The sequence below is a fragment of the Anser brachyrhynchus genome (assembly GCF_964034855.1).
Source record: "Anser brachyrhynchus genome assembly, chromosome: 17".
Classification (NCBI taxonomy): Eukaryota; Metazoa; Chordata; class Aves; order Anseriformes; family Anatidae; genus Anser; species Anser brachyrhynchus.
Window position 1 is genome coordinate 11,793,926 of NC_137710.1, and position 24,586 is coordinate 11,818,511.

A 24,586-nucleotide genomic window follows, 5' to 3' on the forward strand; every position below is an offset into this window, starting at 1 on the left:
ATGGTTAAGCCCAAAGAGATTCACAGAGCTCCTGAATTATCACTGTCTCTGAATTCAGGGGTGCCATTCTACTGTCTTATGCAGCAGAGTAATGGAAAATATATGCTAAAGTAATCAGCAGAAAGCACATCATCAGGTAAAAACTTGGAAAATGCACCTAAGGATGCCTGTTTTTTCAAGTGATTTTAATAAGGCAAGAAATTAAGCCATAATCACAGAGTAACTACAAAATAAACTCAGTGGAAAAATAAAACATCCAGATTTCAGAAAATAATTTGAGCAAAAACCAATCATCTTAAAGCTTACAACCTCCCTACGTTTGGGTTATGTTTTGTAAACAGTAGGTAAAATGAAGAGCAATCAGAGACAATGCTATTGAGATATGACAACTGGTATATCTGTAATGAGGAGATGCTTGCTATACTGTAGGTAATGTTGGAGAAGTGTTTGAAGAAGCCACCTGGCCTGTGATTAGGAACTCAGTCTTCATCCTAAAAAGTTAGGTGAGATTAAAGTTTGGTGGTGAGTCCAAGACGTCACACACGAAGGAGCAACAGTGTTGAGCTTTTATTTTCTGTGGCTGACCTCGGCCAGCAGAGCACTGCACAGGGTGTGCAAGAGTGATCAATAGGACTTCCTGAAGTTAATTTGTTCCCCAGCCTTCCTTGAGGCAAATCTCAACAGACAGTAGGTTTTCTGCTTGAATCCAGACAGTTGTATCTGGAAAACACACTCATCTGGCCATTTGATTAAAAGGTAGAGGCCTGTGCACTGAGAGGGGCTACTCTTGTCTGAAACCACTCACTGAAATCCTCTTCTGGCATCTGCACAATACTTTCACGTACAAACTGAAACAGAAAAAGGTTATTTCCTGAGCATTTGATTTTATATGTAAGAGAAAGACATAACATGCGGGAAAAATTGATCATTGTGACAATGGAACAAACATACTGATTTCTGCAAACAGTACAATGCTTTATATCACCAAAACATTTTAATGCAATTTTCAGAACAGCTGGATTTGCTCTAAAATGAATTAAAAGCAAAACTCTACAATCTTCCTTGCCATTTATACCCTGAATCCTTCAAAGTCAATTCTTGTGTTTTTCAACGTATGTCTGTCTCCTGCCTGACATAGCACTACATACATTAAAGCAAACTGGAGTTAAATAAAAACCTCATCTGGAATCTGTGTTAGTTTATATTCATTGATGCTCTTCTTGCTCCTAAAATGCTACAGTTTCCTTTATCTATTCCGGTCAGAAGGAATACCAAGGTCTTCCCTCCTCAGTGGCTATTTTTGAAAGATGTATAAATAAGCAGATAGGAGATTCAGCAATGCTTATATCTTTTTCTCTATTAATACTACTCTAACATGAAGGGTCAAATGAAAAGGAAACAGAAAGAAAAAGCAAAGAAATAAATCTAAAAAGAAAAACAAGCAACAGAGACACAAATTGAGCACCAAGATAAGGCTGCCTCTCTGGTTAGCGACAAGATATGCACAAAACAAAACGGCTATTTTCATAAAACATCAAGAAAATGCAGGTAGCCTGATCTCAACACATTGGGTGCTTCGCTCTTGTAAGGTATCATATACTCAGTAAATGAAGATGCACACACACTGTAACCTGCTGCTCCTCTGAGATTACTGTTGTCTTGCAAATGAGAAGAAAGAACCGTAATAAGAACGAAAACCAGAAGGTGGCATCATTGCCTTTTTTGATCTGGTTACACTAGGTAGCAGTATACATTCTAAATGTATTCTGGTTTCTTTCTTCTGTCTTTACTTTCTGCAAATCGCTTCTACAACTACAAGAGCTGAGCCCAAGTTAAGATCTTGAGAAGCAGATTATTTTGACATGTTGTTGAAGCAAAACAAAGATATCTGCAGAATTCCTGAATCAGTGGCGTAATAGCTCATAGATATAACTACTGGGAATGACAGGCCTCTTCAAGGCACAAGAAGTGAATGTTTCTTGTCGAGCATCTTAACAATTTATGACAGATTTCACTTTCACTGTGGCAGTAAATAAATCAACGACATAATAATAGAATTATACTGATTAATAATCCAGTGCTTGTCATAACAGCTTTCTCCTGCAGAGTTCAATGTGCCTTGTAAAAGGTGAATAGTACCGTCTTCAATAATGAGATCCTAAATGATTTCATCTGGTAACTTTCCACTGCATGAATTTCACCCCTAGGTGTCTGCTTTCCTCAACCTTATCATACAGAGAATCAAGAACTGGACTTGTCTCACCTCCACAGCTGCAGCAATTTCTGGAGAACACAGTTCCCACACCTGTAGATTAGTCAAAGCCTTAAGAAAGGTGTCATGATGAATTTTTAAATCAGGAGTCAGGCCAAATTTTTCCAGTTTCTTTAAGATTTTCTTCACGTAATGGTCATTCTTCACAGACTCTGGGAGTCTGGCCAGCAATACAGGAAACCTTTAGCAGAAAGAGGAACAGCAGTAAAAGAGAAGCCCTAGGAACAAATGCTTATCTGATGGATAACTCTAGGTCTGCCTGACACTTCTGCCACTTTGCCACCTCCATGGCTTAAAAAAAAAAAAAAGGTTATTTGTGGAATGCAATATGCAGTGTAATTCCCATCGAATAATGCAAAGGAGCTTTATTTAATAGAACTTGTGCACTACCTCCCTTTACAGGGCATTAAAATAGATGCTTCTTCATCGTTCGTTTAAATTTTGAATGACAAACTTGGTTATGAATGCAAATAATAATAAAAAACAATGTTTCCATTTTTACTAGATATGTCCTCTTCAGCTTTTCCCCATTTATGTTTAGCCTCTACAGATTTTCTAATGCAATCAGTGCCTTCTCTGAAACACTTTCTGATTTTCTTTACTCTTCCTTTTCTCCCCGTTAACATCATTCTTCATTATGTGCTGACATAAATCTCACTGATGTGAGCACGCTGTAACACACAGTCTTTACCATTGTATTCTGAGTATAGAGCCAGAAGGAGAATTACACATTACAATAAAAATAAAACTCTTGTGAAAAGACTTCCATTTTTTTTTAATGTTCTGTGTAAATTCTGCAGTGCTGTTTTGACAGTCCTAAAGACTGATGTTCCAAGCCCTTCCAGACCGTGCATGACTGGGGTTTGCTGGCTGAGGATTTGGCAGCACACCAGCAGGAAGTGCTGCCTCCCCACAGTTTAGGATGCACGTTACTGGTACAGCAGGAGAGAGGTGAGGAATTTCTTCCTTAAATCAGTAAAAAAGGAAAACATAGCTTCTTGTCTTCAATAGAGCCACTTCTATACTCAGTTGCATACTGCTGGTATGGCTGTTTAGCCAACTCTTTACTATCCCAGTTACCAGAACTGTGTCACAAGCAGGTCTTATATAACCAATTAATGCATTAAGGTATTTTCTTTGAGAAAGGAAGCTAGGGCCACTAGGCTCATATCACGCTGTTCATATTTTATTTTTATTTTTCTCACTTCTTGAGAGAGAGAAAACAACCAGACTGACAGCATAGCATAGTAAAGCATTCCTACTGCGATTCAGCTTTCCTAGCAAGGCAGTGTTTGCAAGAGTACGGGAAAAAAACAGCCGTGTTGTAAGTGAAATTAAGTGCTATGGTGAAAGCAATTTCTCTGTCATGACCTAGTGTCTCCACAAGGGGGTTGACCAGCTGTGTCAGAGATTTCACTCTTCGCATACCTCTCTCATGAGCACTTTGCAGGACAGGCAACAGAAAGGTATCCTCATCTAACTATGCTGGCATAGTCAAAGGAAGACAAGCCTCCTTACTATGGAAGTATGATTTTTATATGAAGGAATAGCTGGCTGATAGTACTAGTCTCATATGGGGGAAAAGTGAAAAACTATACTGGTGTAAGTCTCCTTTATACTCATGAAGCTCTGTCCATGTTAAGGCTTGTTGTAGCAGAACTGAGCATATAAAAGCAAAAACACATTCATTCCAGTTTCAGGGCTTATTTACATGTCAGAACTTAAATCTAGTGGACAGCTGGAACATATGTTGGAGAACTAAAACCAGAGTTTTGCTATATAGGCCAAGACTAGGTTTATTCATTAACTCATGACTGATGAGTTCCTGGGCCACCTGCATTTTGGGCCTGAGATAAGAAATTGGCTTTTCATTACTGCTAGATGTGAAGGACAGAAGGCTTACTAGCAAGGAGAACAAAAGAGGGTAGGCCAAAAAACATGTTCCATGCATCTTGCACTCTGCAATTCCACGTCTTCGCTTTGTGTAGAAAGAGAATTTTTTATTTTTATTTTTTACTAATGACAGCTCTCTGACCATGACCATCTGAGGGTCTCCGTGACTCCTTACCATTTTATTTCATCTTCAACATGTTCTCTTTCAGCTCTTATGTCCAGCTGTCTTAGTCTTTCCATGTCTTTTTTAAAATACTTCAATCGTTTCAAAGCTTGGTATTTTTGAGAGCATCGCTCTTCCTGGCTCCTACAAAAAAAAATAAAAAATTAAAGCCATCCTTGAAAACTTACCATTCCTCTTCACAGTTGATTCGGAGGATACTAAGGAAGGCGGAGAACAACGAATGTGAAGAACACATCGCATGACGAGTCTGCGGACACTAATAAAACTTCCTATTTCTTCTACAAGCATATTAAAAACTGTTTACGTTTTATGTCAACTCTAGGAGGTAAGAAAAACTTCAAAGTCAAAACACTTAAATTGAAATTTTAAATTTTAATTGAAAGCTCCACTTTCTGTAAGGTATCCACCACTTAAAAACAAACAAACAAAGTAAACAGTAATGCTTCAGAATGATTTAGGGTAAAATTGTCCTTCCATAGTGAAGAATACTATCAGAATGATTAGTTCCTTAGGCAGTCACAACAGTTGCTCAGGGAAGAAAGTAAGCACCCAGCTCCAAAGAAGGAAATCTCTGGGGCAAAAAAATCTAACTACAAATTGGAACAAAAGATTGGAAAGAAGAAGGAAGAGAAAAGGGGAAAGAAAGCTGTGCCTATAACATCCTGCAGAACAGCCACATAGGGAAGAATTTCAGGCCTGTTGCTTATTGAGAAAAAACAATTTGCACAACTATCACCCAGAAACATTCATCTGTGAAAGGAAAAGGAAGACAGATTTCAGCTGGTCAACAGAGGAGAAATGTCACTGATCTGGGAAAAGGCCTTGAGAGAGGTCATTGCAACTGCTACTATGAGAGTAGTCAAAGTAATGATGAAGAACAATACAGTGATCTCTGAAATGAAATTACAAGATAGCCACGCAGACTATATGTGAACTGAATTTATTATTCTCTCTTTGGGTCTAAAGGACTATGATATTCAAAGTAAATATATACAACGTATTTATCAGAACTATGTTCCACAAGAGTCATTCAGAAATATCCCAAAACACTGCCATAAGTTCTTAACCTGTAGTATATTTTTTGTATGTGGACAGTCATGAAGTTTTCTAGACCATGCCTTTATTCTTATTTTTATGTAAATCAGTAGATGCATTTTAAAACATCTGAAGACAAGTCCTAAATCTGGTGAGAAGCAAGGCGCAGGGTCCTTTAAGAATATACAAAAAGAGTCTCTTTTTACCTCTCAAGGCTCTCTAGGGTGTCATGTAAACAACAAGCTGCTTCTTCACGTATTTCTGCGAACTTTTGCCTCGTATCAGCCCGCAAATTAGATTTTCTTTTAATGAAAGAGCTGATATGGCAGCTGCAAGTAAAATAACAAAAAACTTGGAATTAACATCTTGTGGTAACCATCTTGTGACAAGCACCTGTGTTGCTTACAACATACAGCAATGTGAATGCACGTCAATTTTGAGATCTCATTCACAGTAAAATCCAAATTTAGTATCTACAGTTTTTAATTCATGAAATTTACAAAATAATTTGATTAAAATTATAAGTTATATTAAATTCAGATTGTTTCCAACTTTCCTGCCAGTCACTTTCTTCCAGGAAAGTCTTTTTGCACTGCATTGAAATGTACTAACTGTGCTGCAAGTTTTTACTGGCTTGCTCTGGCCTCACTATAATAAAATGCTCTCTGACATTTGTATGCCAAACTTTTTCCACACATTGAGCTGAGTTTATACAGCATATAACGTCCTTCAAAAACAGATTTGTAAACTCATCCCTGCCTTCTGGGCCTCTGATTCCTTAATATTATTCTCTCTTGCTCTTTAATGAATGGCATGTTTACTCTGTAATCCTTCTGAGCCACTAACAGCAAACTGTAAGACAAGACAAGTTTTAAAATAGTGTACAGTATGGCTTCTCCAGAATGTGAGACATCCTACAGGTGCTGATAAAACACTCTTAATATGACAGACTTGCTGGAGTTCCTTGCTCTCCAGGTACAAAGTTTACAATTAATTTTTCTCTTGATCTCTACTCCAAGGAAAAAAAAATGCTTCAGCAAAGTCTAATTATAAGAATAGTTTGTTGTGTTGGTCTTACAGCTATAGAAACCACCACAGAAGTGAGTAATGAAGGAACACGCCTAGTGTAAGTTTATTCTGCCATCCATGCCAGGAAGTGTTAATATCATTTGAATTCACTGAACACTGAATTCAGCTGTTCTGAAAAAAATTGCTTAAGCTCTGTCCTGGTGAGTTGCTTCTCCTAGTCATTCAGAAACACATTGAGTAACATACCTCTGCAGTCTAGTCTTCTCAACCATATCTTCTTGTTCAGGGACATCTTTTGACACGTTGCCATGTGGTATCTGGATCAGCTTCTGCAGGGCTGATAAAAAAAATAATCTGTAAAAACATGCTAACTCAACAGTGTATTCATTCTTCTCCTTGCAGAGGGGATGTCACATACATTGGCCCAAATGAAACATCCTCAGAGACCTAATATTTAGTACTTTAAAAAATTTAAGTTTCTTTAAAAAACACAGACTTTTAAAAGAGGTTTCAAGATAGGTAACCAAATACAAAGGCACCCAAATCATTAATCCCTTTTGAAAGCAAAAACTTTGTTCTTTCAAGCTGTGAAAAACAACAAAACAAAACAAACAAAAACAAACAACCATCAAGTAGGAGATAACAGATTATTATTATTATTATTAACATTAGATGCTTATAAAAATAGTACATTAGAAAATTGGAAGATTTGAACAAAATACACAGAAATTCAATCTTCAGTTCCTGTATTGTGCTGTTAGTACTCTATTGGCATAATTGTCAAGTCTTCTGAATTTTTGAGCCTACAGCATCACTTTGCCCTTCTTCTTTCAAATGGAATTTAATACGTTTAAAAACAACAGGTATCCAGTTACATCTTTGCGTCTCCTTATAGTCATCTGCTAAAACTTAAGACCTCAAGTAGTCCTTCATTGGCTATTTGTTCCAGACTATTCATCTCTGAGCAGATCTCTCTAACAATGGTCTCTACTCTTTCTGCCTTCCACTGTAATGTGAATGTTTATATTCTCCTCTCCCAAACACCTGGAAAGCCAATTTAACTCGCTGTTTTCCTTAAAATTGACATCTTTATTTTCCTCTCCACTGCTGTTTCATTCCTGCTTTTATGCCAACCCCCTGGAAAGACACTGAGATGGCCATCTTCTGTGCATTATTCCCTCCAAACATGCTTATTAAAAATCCCAGTGTTAGCTGTCAAATTCTAAGTCATCCTTTGAGGTGCTTGGTATGTCCCACATGGTAGTAAGTGGTATTGTATTGAGCATTCAGCACCTTGAAGTTGCAATCCTCAACTTCAAAAGGTCATTTTTCTGTATTTTTGTGAAGCACCACATATACTGTAATAGAAAATGACTGCTGAACGTTAACTGTATTAAATATCAGCAAAAACTACTTCCACTTGTTAAAAGTACAGATTTGAATATCATACTGTGAATTTATAAATGTAAGACATGGATGCTAGAAATTGTTTGGCACCAGCTCATGGACTAAAATTTTAAGAAACATGCTTATAATAAAGATCCTATATTAGCTGTGGCCAAGGTAAGTTTCAAGAGTGCCAAACTCCTAGCCAACCTCAAAGCTCTACCATTGACTAGTTTAAACGATGGCTCCCCTGTGACTCTTACTAGTCAGTGTGTAAGCTTCTAAGATGCTGGCTACACCACTGAACCTCCTAGAGCTCTAGAACTGAGAAGCAGTTTGAATATTAAGGTTGACTCCCATGGGGTTGGAGCCTCTGCTCAAAATTGAGCTTAGGCTGCATACAGACCTCATCCATTCTGTTCTTAGTATGTATTGCCAAAGCCCTTCTAAAAAGAATCCAATTATCTTTTCTATTTATGGTTACCATACAGGCAGATAGAATAGGTGGATATCTGAAACCCATCTATGCTGCTGATAATGTCTGTCTGGGGGAGAAGAGCTGTTCTAAGGAGTGGCTGCAATTGGTGTTTTCTCCAAGATGAGCTGAGTTGTCTCAAGCCAGTCCTGCTAGCAGCCCAGTTGGTAGATTTTGGAGAGAGAAAACAGGAAGCAAAGCACAGCTAATACCACAGAGATATAGGTCCTCTTTTTGACTACCAACAGAAACAGAGGGCCTCAAGGAAGTGGTCATGGTACCAAGCCTGACGGGGTTCAAGAAGAGTTTGGACAATGCCCTCAGAAATAGGGCTTGATTTCTGGGTGATCCCATGTGGAGACAGGAGTTGGACTTGATGATGTTTGGATACCTTCCAACTCAGGATAGCCTGTGACTCTATGAATATCTCCATGCCCTCCATTTTATAGTATTAGAATCTGTTCCAATTACCGAGTTAGGAAAACTGGGGAAATGAATACTCCAGCTTGTCCATATTCATAATATTTTTGAAATATTAACCTCCATAGCTGTGAGCTAGGCAGACATTAATTAGAAATATGAAAAACAGCAGAGACTGTAGTAATTTCACTAGACTGCATTTGCAGCAATTGGGGTTATGATCTCCAGCTCTCCCACAGACAAGCTGTATGAGTTTGGCAATCCTCCTTGATTTCTACATCTTAAACATCTGTGAAACAGGGTACAAATATATACCTATTATGTAGGGATGTAACACTGATTAAACCATTGAAAAGACATTGATTTACCCTAAAGAAAAGGCCAAAATACAGGTGCAAGCTTTATAATTATGAACCTTTGCACAAATATGCAATGTCCTCTTTTAAAAGTTTTTGCCTGAGAATTCAAAGCCAAACTGCTGGCTGAAAAGCTTTGGAGCTACAATCCAGCTTAGAGCTTGGGGCTAAGACCTCTCAGATACAGGTCTCGTTTTAATTTTCAATGTGAAGAAAACTTATGTTGTGAACTGATTTGCATATATGTATATTTTTGCAGTAGCCACAAAAAATTAGGTTTACATTTCATACATTTAGATCACATATTATCTGTTTACACAAAAAGATTTTCAGATGTGGCAAAGGAAGCAAGCTTAGAACACTAATCTGCTTTGTAAAACCTTTGACTGATTATATCGGGACAGAATGATAAATGAGCCAACCTCAGAAGTGACCTGTTGCTATACCACAGCTGCAAGCGCTGTGGCTTTCACGTTTTCCTTTGTCAACACGATGTAGCAGTTAAACTTTTGGACTAGTACAGGTCCTCACTCTGCCAACAGCTTTGAAAAATCAAACTTGTATAAGCAGACATTCTACAGCAGCAGTAGTAAAACCACAGCATCTAAATTAATGGAAAGCCTTTTGTCCAACTGCATTTTGAATTTTTTCCTTAACATAAGTACTTCTCTAAGAGGCACACTCAGGTGTAACTACTAGTTAGCTGCCTACTACAGAATCTTTCCCACTTCTAATATGTGCTTACATGTGGGTACATGAATTGTATGTACTCTCAAAATTTTGTCTTTATGAGTTACATGAAGCTTTGTGAATTCTAGGTATAAGGCTACTGACTTGTAATCTATTTCTGATTTGTCCCTGTGCTTTTCTGGTCTTGACTTAGGAGGAAAAGAAAAGACTGAAGATTACCTAGTTTTGTACTAAAATGCATTGCAGAGCTGGCAGATAAACTATTCTGTCAGGTCTATCAAGCATAGGTAATCACTAATGGATGAGTAAGAGGAGTACAGAGTAACAAACCCCTAAGTTAAACAGACATGTATTTAGTGGATCAGTTGTTTAAACCACAGAACGGTTTTGCTGTTTTTACCTCCTGTTGAATATTATAGATGTGGATGACAGTCTGATCATAAAACTGCTACAACTAACTATTAATTAAAACTCTTACTTAATATTCACATGGGACTACACTGTGTTTAAACCAATTTGCTAACGGTGAGGGCGTAAGGAACTCTGTACAAGTCTCCCTAAGTCTGAAGAGAAATACACTTGTACATCTAGCAGTGTCTTTGAACTAAGTACTCCCTAGTAATGCTGAGAGCAAATCTATTTGATATTGGCAGTCAAGAAAAGAAACTTACAGGGAAAAAGATGATGTTGTTCTTTAGTTTGCACTGACTCGCTCATAACATCAGACAAACCTCCATTCATGTTGACATTGTCTTCAGAGCAAAGCACAAGGGAATTTACACTACTGTGAGGGGTTTGACCATGAGAAGACTGACTACTAAGCTGAGAGATGACTGGAGTAGATATCTTGTTTGTCTTCCTGCTAAGTGGACAGTGTCGTGCTTTCCGCATGTATTTCTGTACATAGGAAAAAAAGAATAGAAAGGATTTTCAACATCAAATGTCAACAGCAAAGTTTGTTTCAAATTTCTGTAGCAAATTTGACAAGAATCATATTTCCATAACTAATCACAGCAGTAGGTCTTTCTAGCCTTCCTGTAACCTCAAAGATTTTTCTTCAGTGACTTCAACAAAGCAGCGATTTCTTGGATCAGTCCTCCTTTAATTTATCATCTTCCTTTGACATTCCTCTGCTGAAGTAACACTGAAGCAGCGGAGAAGGTTGGTAATAGAGCAACTTTCTCATGTCCATGGAGGAATAGGTCAAAATGGTTTGATAAATGTTTGGGTCTCCTCCCTACACCCAATAACCTGGCAAATACTGTGTCAGGAATGTAGATCTGAAAGCAGATTGAATTCTGCAGGTTTGGTAATAGGAACACCATGCATTATAAAGCAAGTACCCCTGGAGAAACCCAATAATTCCACTAGAAGTTTCAAACCAAATATGAAAAGCAGTGTTCAAGTAATAATTAGTGTAAATGACAGAGAGGAAATTATCATTAAGTCAGGAAAGTTATTTCAGAAAAATAATCCCAGCAATATGGATGCTAAAAGACACACAAGGCTTGACATGCACTTTGTTTTCCTCTGCTCATGTTCATTTGGACCTGACTTTAGAGAACAGATAAGACTATATGGAAAAGTCAGAAAGCCCTCTATTTAGAAACTCCCCTGTTAATTCTGTGACTTGCTGACTTTGCTAACAGTGAAAAGAATATTTGCATAAGAACACAATTTTTGTCTTTTAGAAGTTTCACAACTCTTGCTGCTTATTCCCCAACAGCAACCTTAATCTTCCATTAAATCATTTTTGTTATTATGTCAGGAGGGTACAAGCTGCAAGTGCTGACAAGTAACAAGAGCAAACAGCCTGCACGTAACAACAGCTCATACTTCTAAGAGTGCCTCACCTGGGGCTTTAAAAGCCTTTTACAAAACTTCTTTAAATTTGCCTTACAGGGGGCAAAGCAAGGAACTAAAATCTTAGGCAAACTGCTGAATATCAAAATGTAAGATGTGCTAGAGTGGAAAATACCAGAATCCACTGGTTCCTTACTGAGCTCTTCTAGTTATGCTAAGCCAAACTCATTCCCACTTTATTTCCATCCATTCACTTGGTTTTTTTGGAAACTGCTAAAGAAAAGTCTTGCTGTGGTTTCAGAAAGATGAACTATCATAGTAAAACAGCTACCAAGTATTAGAGATCATTTGTAGTTTTTATAATGATGTTTGCCTTACCAGATTACCATCCTCTAGGATAATAACTTTATTTATCTTTTAAAAGGCTTTCATCTGAATTGCTTTTCTCCTTTCCTCGGCTTTGCTTTGAATGTGCCAAGTGAATCCTGCTTTCTTTAAATAGAAATTTAGTTTGAATTTGTTTCAAATTGAGCTTTACATTCTGCGTAAAAAGGCAACCAAACATATCGTGACTAGAACTTACTGGGACAAGGTCTTCCAGGATACTCGTCTGAAATCCCCAGGTGCTCAACTCATAAAGAAAAGGGGGCAAGTGCAAGCCAAAGGCTACATAAGTTTTAACAAAATATTTAATTATTCCCACATTGGTAATTATCTCTAAGGCCAAGCCACAGTTTTAATCTGCAGAATAGCTACATGTTGCTTTTGCTATTACCTAGCATCAAACTGTTATTCATCAAAACCCAGAGAGACAAACAATCTGCTTTCACAGGATCCAGAGTATAAAATGTGGTATCAGGAAGTTCAATTAGGCAACAACAATAAAAAAAATGCTTGAGAAGTTAGATTAGTTCCCAAGGAAGAAAATAACAATGAAGTTACCTTTGTATTTGTAACAAAGAGCTCCCACATGAATGCCACTAACTTTTCCTCTTCCATTTCTTTCACTGTTTTTTTACAGCCACCAGGGTCCCTAAGTGAAAACAATTGAATCAGTTTCTCATTTCAAGAGTCCTTGTTTTATTACAACTTCTTTTAAGAAATGTAGTAAACATATAAGCTGTGATTACGCTACAGTCACAAGTGCAGATGAACCTAAATACAGCAAAGTCATTTTTGCAAGATACCACGCTTGTACTGAGTCAGATTATGCTCTCAACTTCCTCTGTGCAAGTACTGAAGAATCTTATCCAGTATAGCCAGATTTCATGGATAGAAATGACAGGAGGGTCATACAAGTTTGATTTTTCAAAGCTGTTGGCAGAGTGAGGACCTGTACTAGTCCAAAAGTTTAAATGTTACATCATGTTGAAAAGGAAAATGTGAAAGCCACAGTGCTTGCAGCTGTGGTATAGCAACAGGTCACTTCTGAGGTTGGCTCATTTATCATTCTGTCCCAATCTAATCAGTCAAAGGTTTTACAAAGCAGATTAGTGTTCTAAGCTTGCTTCCTTTGCCACATCTGAAAATCTTTTTGTGTGGACAGACAGTATGTGATCTAAATGCAAGCCTGATTTTTCATGGTTACTGCAAAATGAAGTACGTGTGTATGCATATCAGTTCAAGTAACTTTGAGGAAGAGGAGTGGTGGTTACAGACTGCAACAGAAAGCAGAAAGTATACAAGAGACAATACTACTTTTGAACCTGGAAATGAATCCAGAGTCTTTATACTCTGCTGTCAGCCTGTATTTGTGAGGTTTATTGACAAACTGTTCCTCTTATCCCAGTCTATTGGTCGTTCCTCATATGTAAGGGGTTGAAAAACCCATCTATGATACATGCTGGACTGGACTGATTCTCCTGTCTAATTTATCAGGCTAATTCTACATAATGCTACTCTGCCACTCATGTTATATATAAATGTAATTTGTCTTGACTGAGAATATACAGAGAAAACAGAAGAGCAATGCCCTGTAAGTCAGAGCATAAACTGTTCAATGTTTTACCAAATACACATGAATAATTTAAAACAAATTTATGTCAACATTGTTATATTAACTAAAAGTGCTGAGAACTTAAATTATTATTTACTTCTAACAGCACAAAAATTCAGAAGCAACACAATGCAGTTTTGTTAGAAGTACCATCACCATCATAACATAATTGATAGAATAAAAACAGCCACTAACTATCACCTAATAGCTGGCTTTGTTCTGTAATTATAACATTCCAGGAATTCCTGTTGTGTTCACTGGTATAACCCTCTAAAGAAGGCTCCAGGAATATGCATACATGTATTAATACATGTATTTAATTTTCATAATTATTAACAAAAGAAAGTAGGAAAGAAAACAACTAAATTTGGTTGGGTCAACTCAGTATTTTCTGCTAGTTCTGCAACTTGCAATAATAGAGGCTCATGCTGTGCTACTAATTTGACTGTCCAACTCCCTGCTAAGTGCATGGGGGCAATGTCAATGCAAAATTTGTTTATGCTGCATGGCATGGAATTAATAACATTTCACTCAAATATTACTTGAAATAAGAGAAACAACTAGGTATAAAGGACAAAAGATTCCAAAACCCTTACTCCAATGACTACTATGCATTATGCACATACATTGGATTCCAGCAGGTTAATATGGAATGCATCGAACTGTTGGATTCAAGGGTCAAAGCTTCCAAAAGCCAGTGTATGGCACACAGTTGTCGGAAAAGATGTTCACTATAAAGTGGAGAAACAAATGTGTTATGCTACAGTTAGGAAAACATAGTCAAATTGGCAACATGTTGCTACGTAGATAGTCTAACAATAATAGCTCTTGTTGATAAAAGGCATTTCTGTAACAAATTTTTTATTGTCCCAGTGAATTCTAGACACCTCTTGAGGTTTTTGCAATGTTGATGCATATTTTTTGGTGGGAAATGCTCCAACAGACTTGCCTTTGTGATGTACTCAGTACTTTCATACCTATGAGGGTTGCAGGATTTATGACCTCATGATTTGGATTCTTATGGTTCCTTTTTTTTTTTTTTTTTTTTTGATTCTGCAGTAGCTTCTAAGGCTTTGCATCTGAGAAGAGGCAATGTGTTAGTTCAAAATGCCAGGCTGATCTTTTTCTGAACTAAGCTTATCTTTAGCATTTTAACTTAGTCCACAGGCAAGTGTGAATATACAAAGGTACTTTTGGTGAGCAACAGGTTAATAAACAAAATAGTGTACACGATATGTGTACTGTCTTTTCCCTCTCTTTCCTAGGCCTACCTTTTTTCTTTTTTTTTAAACTAGGCAAATTAAATATTAACTTTTACAGCCTTTCCTTAAGACAAGCCTTATCTCAAAAGCTATACCATATATGCAAATAAGTCAGAATTTTCTGAATCAAAATCTGAAGGGCAAACAATGTGTATTTGTTCACATGCACCCACACAGGGTTTTCAGTAACTTACTAGGATTCAAACATTTACAATCGAAATTTAATAGTCTCTGAAGACTGATTATTTTGACTTACCCTCATGAAATTCTCAGGAATCACAGAATCATAGAATGGTTTGGGCTGGAAGGGACCTTAAAGATCACCTAATCTTGTCCACCAGTTAAAGAGATGAATATGATTATGGGTCTGTTTTGCTGTGAATTCCCCTGGTGTCCCACCAAGGAAAGTATGACATAAATCTGCCTTCAAATATACCTTTTTGCTTCAGGGGGTCTTGGAATCAGGACACTGGTATAAGCAGGAGTGAAAGACCGTAAGGTCATCTTTTTTTTCTTCTTCCCTGACTTCAAGTGGTTGCCTTCTGTTAGAGAACAACTATAGGAAAGAACAGAACAGAGTTAAAAAAAGGAGTATGTGAAATGAAGACAGAACCAATAAAATCATTTACAGTGTTCACATCACCACGTTCCCGCTCTCCTCCTCACATTTAAAAAAAATACTTAACTGTTTCTCTAAATTGGGGATTACCACATATATATTTTTAATATTGCAAATCAGATATTTACGAGAATGTATAATTATTCATAGTATGTTTACGATAACTTATAAATGTTATTATTTGTGTTTACATGTTTATACTACTACTTATTATTAGCAATTGAAGATTTATTTGAAACTGAATTTGGGTGCATGCACCCAGCACAAGAGGGACATGGACCTACTAGTAGTCCAGAGGAGGGCCATGAAGATGATCAAGGTTGCTGGAGCACCTCTCGTATGAAGGAAGAGAGTTGGGGATGCTCAACCTGGGGAAAAGAAGTCTCCAGGAATTCCAGCAACTTTCCAGTACCTAAAAGGGGGCCTACAGAATAGCTGGGGAGGGACTTTTTGTCAGGGAATGTAGTGATAGGACAAGGGGGAATGGCTTTAAACATAAAAAAGGGTAGATTTAGATTAGACATTAAGTTCTTTATTCAGAGGGTGGTGAGGCACTTGACACACGTTGTCCAAAGAAGCTGAGAATCCCTGAAAGTGATTGAGGTCACGTTGAATGGGGCTTTGGGACACCTGGTATGGCGGGAGGTGTCCCTGCCTGTGGCAGGGGGATTGAATTTAGATGATCTTTAAGGTCTCTTCCAACCCAAACCATTCTATGATTCTATGATTTCTACAGAGCTATGTGAGAATGCTTTCAGTCCCAAATTCATTCACTACACGTATGCTGACATTTATATCTTGAATTGAGATAAATGCTATGTCTTGAACCCATCTATACTATTAAAGAACCTGTCTGGGAGCTTCCTGAAGATTCAGTGAGTGTCACAGGATGACACCTCTGACCTTATGCCGACATACGCAGCAGCTCTTAAAAGATCTGTCTTGGAAAGAGCTGAGAAGTGATAGAAAGCAGTTCCCTAAATCACTTACTGAATGCAAATCTTTGGTTTGGAGCCCTGACTTACTCCTTTGTGTCTGCACAGGAGGAAGGGCAGGGTCAGCCTCACAGCCCAAGTGACGGACTGCTTCCTCCAGTGATCTACCTATTCAGACCACACCTGAGTATGGAGCTGTTCTGCACTAAGACATGGATGCATGGATGGCTAAAATGTCAAGTCAAAGTGTGGGCCCAGTATGACACAGACAAGCCCAAACCTTTCATAGAACACGACATGACAACTCCCTAGTAATAAGGTACACATTTCACCGAGTTGTCTGCCAAATAAAAAGATATTTCTTTTCCTTACATTCAAGACTCTTTACTTTTTAAACCTTAAACACTTCAAAAATTGCCTTTAACCTGAGAACAAAGATTGTTGCTGATAGCTCTGACAGAATGAAATTGTCTTATAGGAGCATACAGTCTGTCTGCAGACACTTTCTAAAGGGCTCTGGAAAAGCAGAATTTGCTCCTGCTAGTTTAATGATACGCTTCAGTCTTTGCCATTTTTTACTTCCAAGGCCCAGATACAGCCACAAATGCACACTGTAACAAAGACATACTAGATAACCAGAAAGTTTGCTTGTTTTCCACAGGAAACAGAAAGGAATCAACAGAGAATCTCACACAACAATCACAAGAACTCAAAAATCACAGAAAGCAACCACATGAAGTTAGTGAGCACAGCATGCAGAGCTGAATGTAACCTTTTCTACAGACCTTTTTGTCTCTAAAGGATGAACACATCACTTGTCAATAAACAGGAGTATGCCATAACCTGTTTTTCAAAATATATTCCTCTGGGATGCTGAATCAGGTCCTCATGTCAAAAGCACCAGCTCGTAGTTCAAAGGCAGCAAAAGTATATGAAAACCTCATATACCTTTCCAAAGCAGAGAGAGCATGATTATGGACTTAGTGGAGATAAAATACAGCATCTGTTCAGAAATACAACACTTTTTGCTCACATCACGTCAAGACCACAATATGAAAAATAAGGAGAAATGCCTACAACTGACACAGACTCCAAGTCTCTATCACCTAAGCCAAGACAAGTGAAGGCAACTGAAGAAGGCTTTTAAAACTGACAGTACATAGGGCTGTGTAAAGTAACTGTGTGCTGCAGAGAAGGAATTAGTGAAGACAAGAATAAACAGAACAACCTTCCAACGGTTCATCACTGCATTAAAAATAGTATGATAGTCAAAGAAGCCAAAAAGAAAAGAGCAATAAGAGTGAAGCGTGTCAGATATATCTGCGATAGTTTGCTTTCTCCTTCAGTGCAATTTAGAAGAGTGACTGAGTGGCACAGCTCTGTTACATATGACAAGAGATCCACAGAGAAAATATAACATCAAATACTGTAAGCTGGATAATAAATTAGTATAAAACTGAAATGATATTGGCCTTAAACAGGTGAGAGGTTAACTGAGAACTGGGTGGAGCGTGAGTCTTAAAGTTACATGCAGATTTCTTTAGCACAGACTTCCTAGATGGATGAACAATTGTGGATTAACATTTCCTTCCTCAAACTAAAGAAGTTTGAGGGTGTCAGCTTCCTATCGCCTACTACAAACTAGTAAATAATTGGAACAAGGGCTGGGGAGTGTGTCCCCCAAGCATTCAATTGCTACACATTTTCTAAAGCAGCAACTGTAAATAGTACATACAACACTGGCACGGGCATTTCAGCTCTATGTTCAGGGACCTTTTCTTTTACAGAGATCAGTGCAACTCTATAGCTAACTAAGAAATGAACGAACACATTTATTATTTAGTCTAACAAAGGTATCTAAGAACCATAAAAACTGGCAGGTGTTCCTGCTGTCTCAAAAGAAATGTCTTAAACAAAACCTCATTAAGTGAGGTAAGTATCTTCATTCAGATAACCTTAGCTAAATTTGTACTTATTAGAGATAACCAGAGCACATGAATTCCACATACTTTGTTGTTCAGAACAACATGCCTGTTTTATGCTTCCTCAAATCACTCTCTCAACTTCTTCTTTGTAGTCCTAATGAACAACAGAATACTGGTACATACAGTGGGACTATTGTATACGCGTTGAAGTCCTCGATGGAATCCCTGTTCCTACTGGGTGGCACTTTGCTTCGACTTTGTCACGTGTTATGAAAAGAAACTTACCAAGTATGAAGCACTCATGTATTTAACACAGTTGATTAAATGCTATTTAATCAACTAGCATTTAATGCGATAAAATGCTAGAATTAAATGCTTCAATTTACATAATAGCAATAAAAAAGTCCCAGCAGAGACTTAGTATTTACTTTTGCCTTGTAGAGGAAAAGAGGAAGGGGGAGACAAAATGCCTAGATCCATCACCGTATCACACCTTCAGTGGACTCTGTGCCTATAAAACCATGCCAATAGTTTCAGCTCTTGAGAATGACTGAAGCTAGACATCATCTGTTAAAAAGTCATTTTGTGCTCCTCCAGCAATTTAACACTGCTTCAGAGACTTAACTTATTCCATGAAGTTCCTCATTTTTAAAGTCAGCACTGTGAAAGCTGGGAGTGAAGGAAGTTTCCACAACAGATAATGATCTGTATTTTGTATCTAGACTTTTTTCTTTTAACTGCCTACCACTGCAGACAAATATGTGTAAAACATCACATAACTGGAGCTAACACCACATGGGTAAATTACATGGGACAGTCTGAATGAACAAAGGCGCACCTGACAAGACCATGCATTCTTCTTTCACTTGTTTCAGTGTGTCCTCCTGTGCCACCCAACACATCCTGGAGTTGAGAAAATTCTCCATAACCCCCCCTAAATTTTGACATCTGATCATATTCTAATGACTATTAGAAATGTTGGCAGGTTTTAGAAAGCTTTACTCTAAAAATGAAATTAAACTCTCAATTAACATGTTAACATTTTGCTGTGTTTTAATCAGCACAGTGAAAATATTCAAGGATAGCAGGCTTACAGTGGCAACTTTTACTACTGTAGAGTTTCGTGTCTTTTTTTTTTTTTTAAGCTATTTTTACAACTGACAAAGAGCCTAGTACAGACATAAGATTAAAGTGGCTTTGTCAGTATTCACCCACAAGCCTGGAAGACTCTGCACTAGAAGGCTTTTTTTTTTTGTTTTGTTTTTACGGCTAGAAGAAACCATTTCTACATAAAGATAATTTTGTCTGTATGGCTATACCTTCATAAAGGAAAGAGGAATGTTAAATCTTTTTAGGTCAGCCCTGCTATATCTAAACAGAAGCAAATAAATGCCTTCAATGATCTGAATCATCACAATAATAAAGGCAATGATATTTTTCATATGCACAATATTTTTTTCCTGTGCAATAAATGTGGATTATCTGAGTTACGGATGATAGAACAGTTACATACGGAAACGAATAATAAGCACTGAGTTTACAAAAGGCTTTCTGGGAGGTTATGTATTCAAGAATTTATTTTTATTAAATAATCCTGTTTACCTGAAATGTTTATGTGGCCTTTATTATCCTAGGATCACAGTGCTATTTAAAAACACGGTTGTAGGTGACTTGGTTAAGGTAAGAAGAAAGTTTTAGATTATGCAGATAGAGGCAAAACTTCCAAAATACTTTGACCTCTATACCCTACACCTTTTCTCCTTCTGTAACACCATTTATTTTTCAGTAACATGCTATTATTTTCTCATCTTTTCTAGCTATTCAGCTAGTGACCATTTAGAACACTGGATATTAAACGTGACTCTAGCAAATATGATACTTCTCCGTTTGAAAACTCTCAGCCTGTCTGTGCTGTTTATCTGTGTTTTTTTTTTTTATCTGTATCTTTTTTTTGTGTGTTTGGTTGTTTAGTTGGTTATTTGGACTGTGTTTCAAACTAACAGGAAAAAAATCGTTTTTTTTTTTTTTAATAACGGTTATAAATTGTCAGCTCACTTTGTGACTAGGGTCTGACTGCATCTCGGATGACTCTGGAGACTGAATTCTCCAAGTTGAGAGTCAGCTCATGAAAGAAAGGTGGATGAGAGGAAGCCAGTACCTAGGTTGGACAAAAGCCACAGCAAACTGTTGAGGAAAGCATAGTTAACTACAGTCCTAACTCATAATGGCAACATCGTGCTGTGACTTCCTGGGAAATCTTTTATAGAAGTCAGGCATACTGGCATTACAATGCTGTATTGATTTTTAGAACAAACTCCAAATCCATTTTGATCATCAGATTAGCCTCTGCATCTCGTTAGTCTTTTTATCTTCAGATAAAACTGAAGTTGGAAGCACTGGGGACATAGAGCCAGCCATGGAGAACTGTTAGACGTGAATGAGCTTTTGATGCAAGCTCTAGAATAGCCATTCTGTCCTGCTGAGCAAGTATTTAATTATTTCACCACCTAGTGAGGATTGAGAGATGGAAGACAAGTAGAACATCACAACAAGCATTAGAGGTGCATGGAAGAGATCAGACTGAGGCAAAGGATTGAAACCTATCTAATGGAGAGAAAACCAGAGGAAGCTGGTAATAGGACTGAACTAGCCAAGAAACACATTCTGCAAGCCAAGCCACTTATTCTGCATGCAATTCTTTATTATTCTTAGTTCTGTGGTCCTATTTTGGGGACAAAAGCATGCCAAATTCTCACCAGACCTCCTCCTCTTCTCCTCAGAGAATCAGTTCTAAGTTGGCTATTAAACCTTTCCCAAGTTCAAATGACCTTCCACCTTCCAAACTTACCCCTTTTTAACAGTGCCTCAAACATTTTTTGTTCCATGCTTGTTAAGTTCAGATGTATTCACACAGATTTTTAAGCATTTTTTCTTTTAGTTCACACAAGTAGTAATATTCTGGCTCAATACCAAGTAATGACAGAAACTAGAGATTGTTACTTTTTAAAACCACTGACCTTGGACTACCAAAAGCTCTCTGAGTTGACTTACATGCTTATTTCTTCCTCTGACTCCTCTGGATCCGAGAAATATGTGGGCGGCTGGAAATCAGTTCCCCATCTCGTTCCCTGAACCTGCTGTTTGTTCAGTATGTTCTTCCTCTCCAGTGATTCTTGGTGAAGTATATGGAAGTATGCCCCACCCTTCTTCACAGCGTTGACATGATGCCTGCCAAAAATCATCATAATTTGGCCAGTGTACTAAAGACACATTAGAAAATTAATTTCTATGCAGCCCACCAACTGCACTTTTAACAGATTTCACATTCTTCTATATTCAACATCAGTATTTCTTTCTGCAATATGATAGAGGACAACAATTCCCCAGTATGAACTGGGAGATCTTTCCATTATCTCTTTCAGCACAGGTTAACTATTCAATGTTGGAGGTTAACTACTGAACTCAGGGTACCACTGTGTCCGCTACTCGATTTAAAAACTACCTGACTCATTCTAATTTACAGCAGCCAATTGACCACTGGGCCCCTCACTGTCTTAACTCAGTTGTCAGCAGCTGACAGGCAGTACCCTGAAGCTACCTGTTAGCTGCTAAATTCCACTTGCTGTCAGAAGGCTGAATTGTTAGTCAAAGGGAAGCTGCCAGAGAAGGCAGTAAGTGAGCTGAAGACAACAGGAAGGGTATTACTGCAAGAGAAGGAAATGAAGAAACCATAATGCACTCCCTAGAGGATGATAACAGAGACAAAAAAAGAAAAGGTGAGCTGGGGAGGCAAAGGTGTATGGCACACCACCACTTATTAACGTGTTACCTAGAATGTAGCAGATGATCTAAGTCAGACAAGAGCATGCTATTCAAGCATGGGATGGGGCCCTTTAAATTAAGGCATTGCTGACTTTTGAATTAAGTGTCATCAGGCAGTATTGATTCTTTCAAAAACAATCTAGTCTTGAAAGCTGGGTCTTGTTTCTTTTACTGAGAAGTAATACACCCCCCTCCCCTCCTTTTATTACCGGAGATGCATTAAAGCACCAGAAGATCATATAGGGTACACATTTCAGGAACCAAATTAACTAATTCTCAGGTGGAACCGTTTATTCCCTCCTTGCTTTCCTTGATGAAAAACCACTTGCACAATTTAATGGTTTTGGGACTGGGTTTTGTAACCTTTAAGTCCAGCAATCACAAATGCAAGTCTGAACACCTTTCATTTTCAGATAGATGGCAACCCAACTGCTAGATATTTCTATGCTAAAAAAATAAAATAAAGTGAGACAATAAACGTCCCTGACAAGAAATACTGCATGCTTTAGAAAAACATGAGAATTTCAGAGCTTTCTCAGACTGGATTGTCTTTTTTCTTCCATAAGAACTTAGTATTTTGTACAACATACACCTCTCAGAATACTAGAAAATGTTTAGTAACTGCAAACTCCTGCTTTCTGATCTTTTCCAGTAGTTCTCATGCTCTCTCTTTTCTCCCAGCCATCAAGATACTTATATGTTCAAAGATTTTTTTCTCTCCATAGTGCTTGTTCTATATTATTGCACACAGTAATTAATATAAGTATTCCCTCTTAAAGATCAAAACCACTGCTGTACCTGTATATTATACCACCACAAATAGGGAACAATAAAGTTATATCAGTTATCTTTGATTCATGAAAAAGATATATAATTATAAATTAGAAAGGATTTGTTTGTTTCTTTTTACATTAACTGCCATAAGCAGTACTACTGGAGAAAGATGCATGAGTCGCAAAGTGACCAGTATAATTTTTTAATGCTTATCTAATGTAGAAGACTTTAATATATGTATGCCAAAATCAATGATCACTCTCATATACCAATAGGAACAAGAAAAGTTACGCATGCTTGTGAATGAACATTGAGTCTGTGACTTCCTTGAAGTCTCAGGTATCACAAAAAGTAGCTCTACAGTCTCTGAGTAAAGCCCTCTCATAACTACATAGGATTATTTCTGGCATATTTGTAAATTACTCTGAAGATTCATGGACTCTTTTTAGGAAAACATTAAAATAAACCCTAGCTTAAAATATAGAGGTGGCAAGTGTACTTTTCTGCACTGTAGATTTATAGTGTATTGCTGAAACAGGACATTATATATTTCTGCATTTTAATTCTGGCATCAGGATACCCTGTTTGTACAATAACTTCATAAATTTAGCTATGTTGCCTATTTGACAAGTAGGTGAGAATCATTCATTAAAAAATACAATCAAGATAAAATTTGGCATACATTTATTAAAGTAACTGAGTATCAGTCAACTGTAGTCACAACACAGATTTTCAACTGTTTCAGATAAAAGGACGTCTTATTTTTTAAGTTAATATCTTTGTCAGTATGAAAATTAAAGGAGTTTCCTGAGCAGTGATAATGTACCATTGAATACTTCATTTTTTTCAACAGGAAGTTATTATAGATAAGCATCAATGACATGCACAAAGGAATGGCCCGGTAGTGTACTACACATAAAGAAAACGTGTTACAAGTTTGGTACGATTACGTACTTATTAAATTACTCTTCAATTTACTCTTTAGGGACTAAAGGTGATCAGTTAATTGTAATACAAAGCCACTGAAGTATCGGGGAGTTGAACTTCTACTGCTGATATGTGATTCTTGGTACCTTTCTTTGAGCAAGAAATGACTCACAAAAACAAAAGGATATCACATTTATCTTAATCATAATTTAGGTGCTAGACTAACATTAAGAAGCTATAATAATAATAATACCAGAAACCTTGCCATTAGGGTAAAGACAAGTTAGATATTTTCCAGGTTTTTTACATTCTGTTTAAATATATCTTATTTAAGTGCACCGCTCATCTTCACTAAATTCAAAGGAATCATACTAAGGATCTATTTGTCCCAGAAAATCAAGATTTACAGTTAACAACCACCTCACATTTACTTTGCATGCAAACAAGTTCTGTGGGAGGTGATTTACTAAATGAATGATATATGCTCCTGAACATGTGATGCCAAGTTCTTGCTCAGATAAGCTGGTGTTACTCCAGCCTGAACAGACCTGCTGGAAAGAAGGGCAGAAGGTTGCATTACCATGTGGCTGCTCGTCTATTAAGCAGCTGTATTCAGTGCAGCAGGTGGTGTTACTGGGGACACCTGAGTCTCATTAATTATTCCTGCTAGTCTTCCCCCATCCCATTCCCTGAGGTGCAAAGAAGTAGCAGTCTCTATGTACCAGCTTGATTCTTCCTCTAAGGCCTCACATTATAATCATGGTGAATAAAAATTGAGTTGTG

General features: G+C 37.5%; 1 protein-coding gene across 4 annotated transcripts in view; it reads right to left on the minus strand.

Moving 5' to 3' along the window:
• Nucleotides 1–45: 45 nt before the first annotated feature.
• Nucleotides 46–24,586, minus strand: part of CCDC60 (coiled-coil domain containing 60) — a 62,077-nt gene continuing 37,536 nt past the window's right edge. For 2 of the 4 annotated variants that reach the window (XM_080559135.1, XM_080559134.1), the window contains 10 exons: nucleotides 21,332–21,508; nucleotides 15,238–15,357; nucleotides 14,166–14,270; nucleotides 12,486–12,576; nucleotides 10,412–10,637; nucleotides 6,660–6,750; nucleotides 5,591–5,713; nucleotides 4,341–4,472; nucleotides 2,264–2,453; nucleotides 46–848 (listed from right to left, as the gene is read on the minus strand). In XM_080559135.1, coding sequence (XP_080415261.1) covers nucleotides 750–848; nucleotides 2,264–2,453; nucleotides 4,341–4,472; nucleotides 5,591–5,713; nucleotides 6,660–6,750; nucleotides 10,412–10,637; nucleotides 12,486–12,576; nucleotides 14,166–14,270; nucleotides 15,238–15,357; nucleotides 21,332–21,508 — 1,354 coding nt within the window. In that variant the 3' untranslated portion in view covers nucleotides 46–749. The remainder of the gene's footprint in view (nucleotides 849–2,263; nucleotides 2,454–4,340; nucleotides 4,473–5,590; nucleotides 5,714–6,659; nucleotides 6,751–10,411; nucleotides 10,638–12,485; nucleotides 12,577–14,165; nucleotides 14,271–15,237; nucleotides 15,358–21,331; nucleotides 21,509–24,586) is intronic. The other 2 variants (XM_080559136.1, XM_080559137.1) reach the window with 2 other exon arrangements.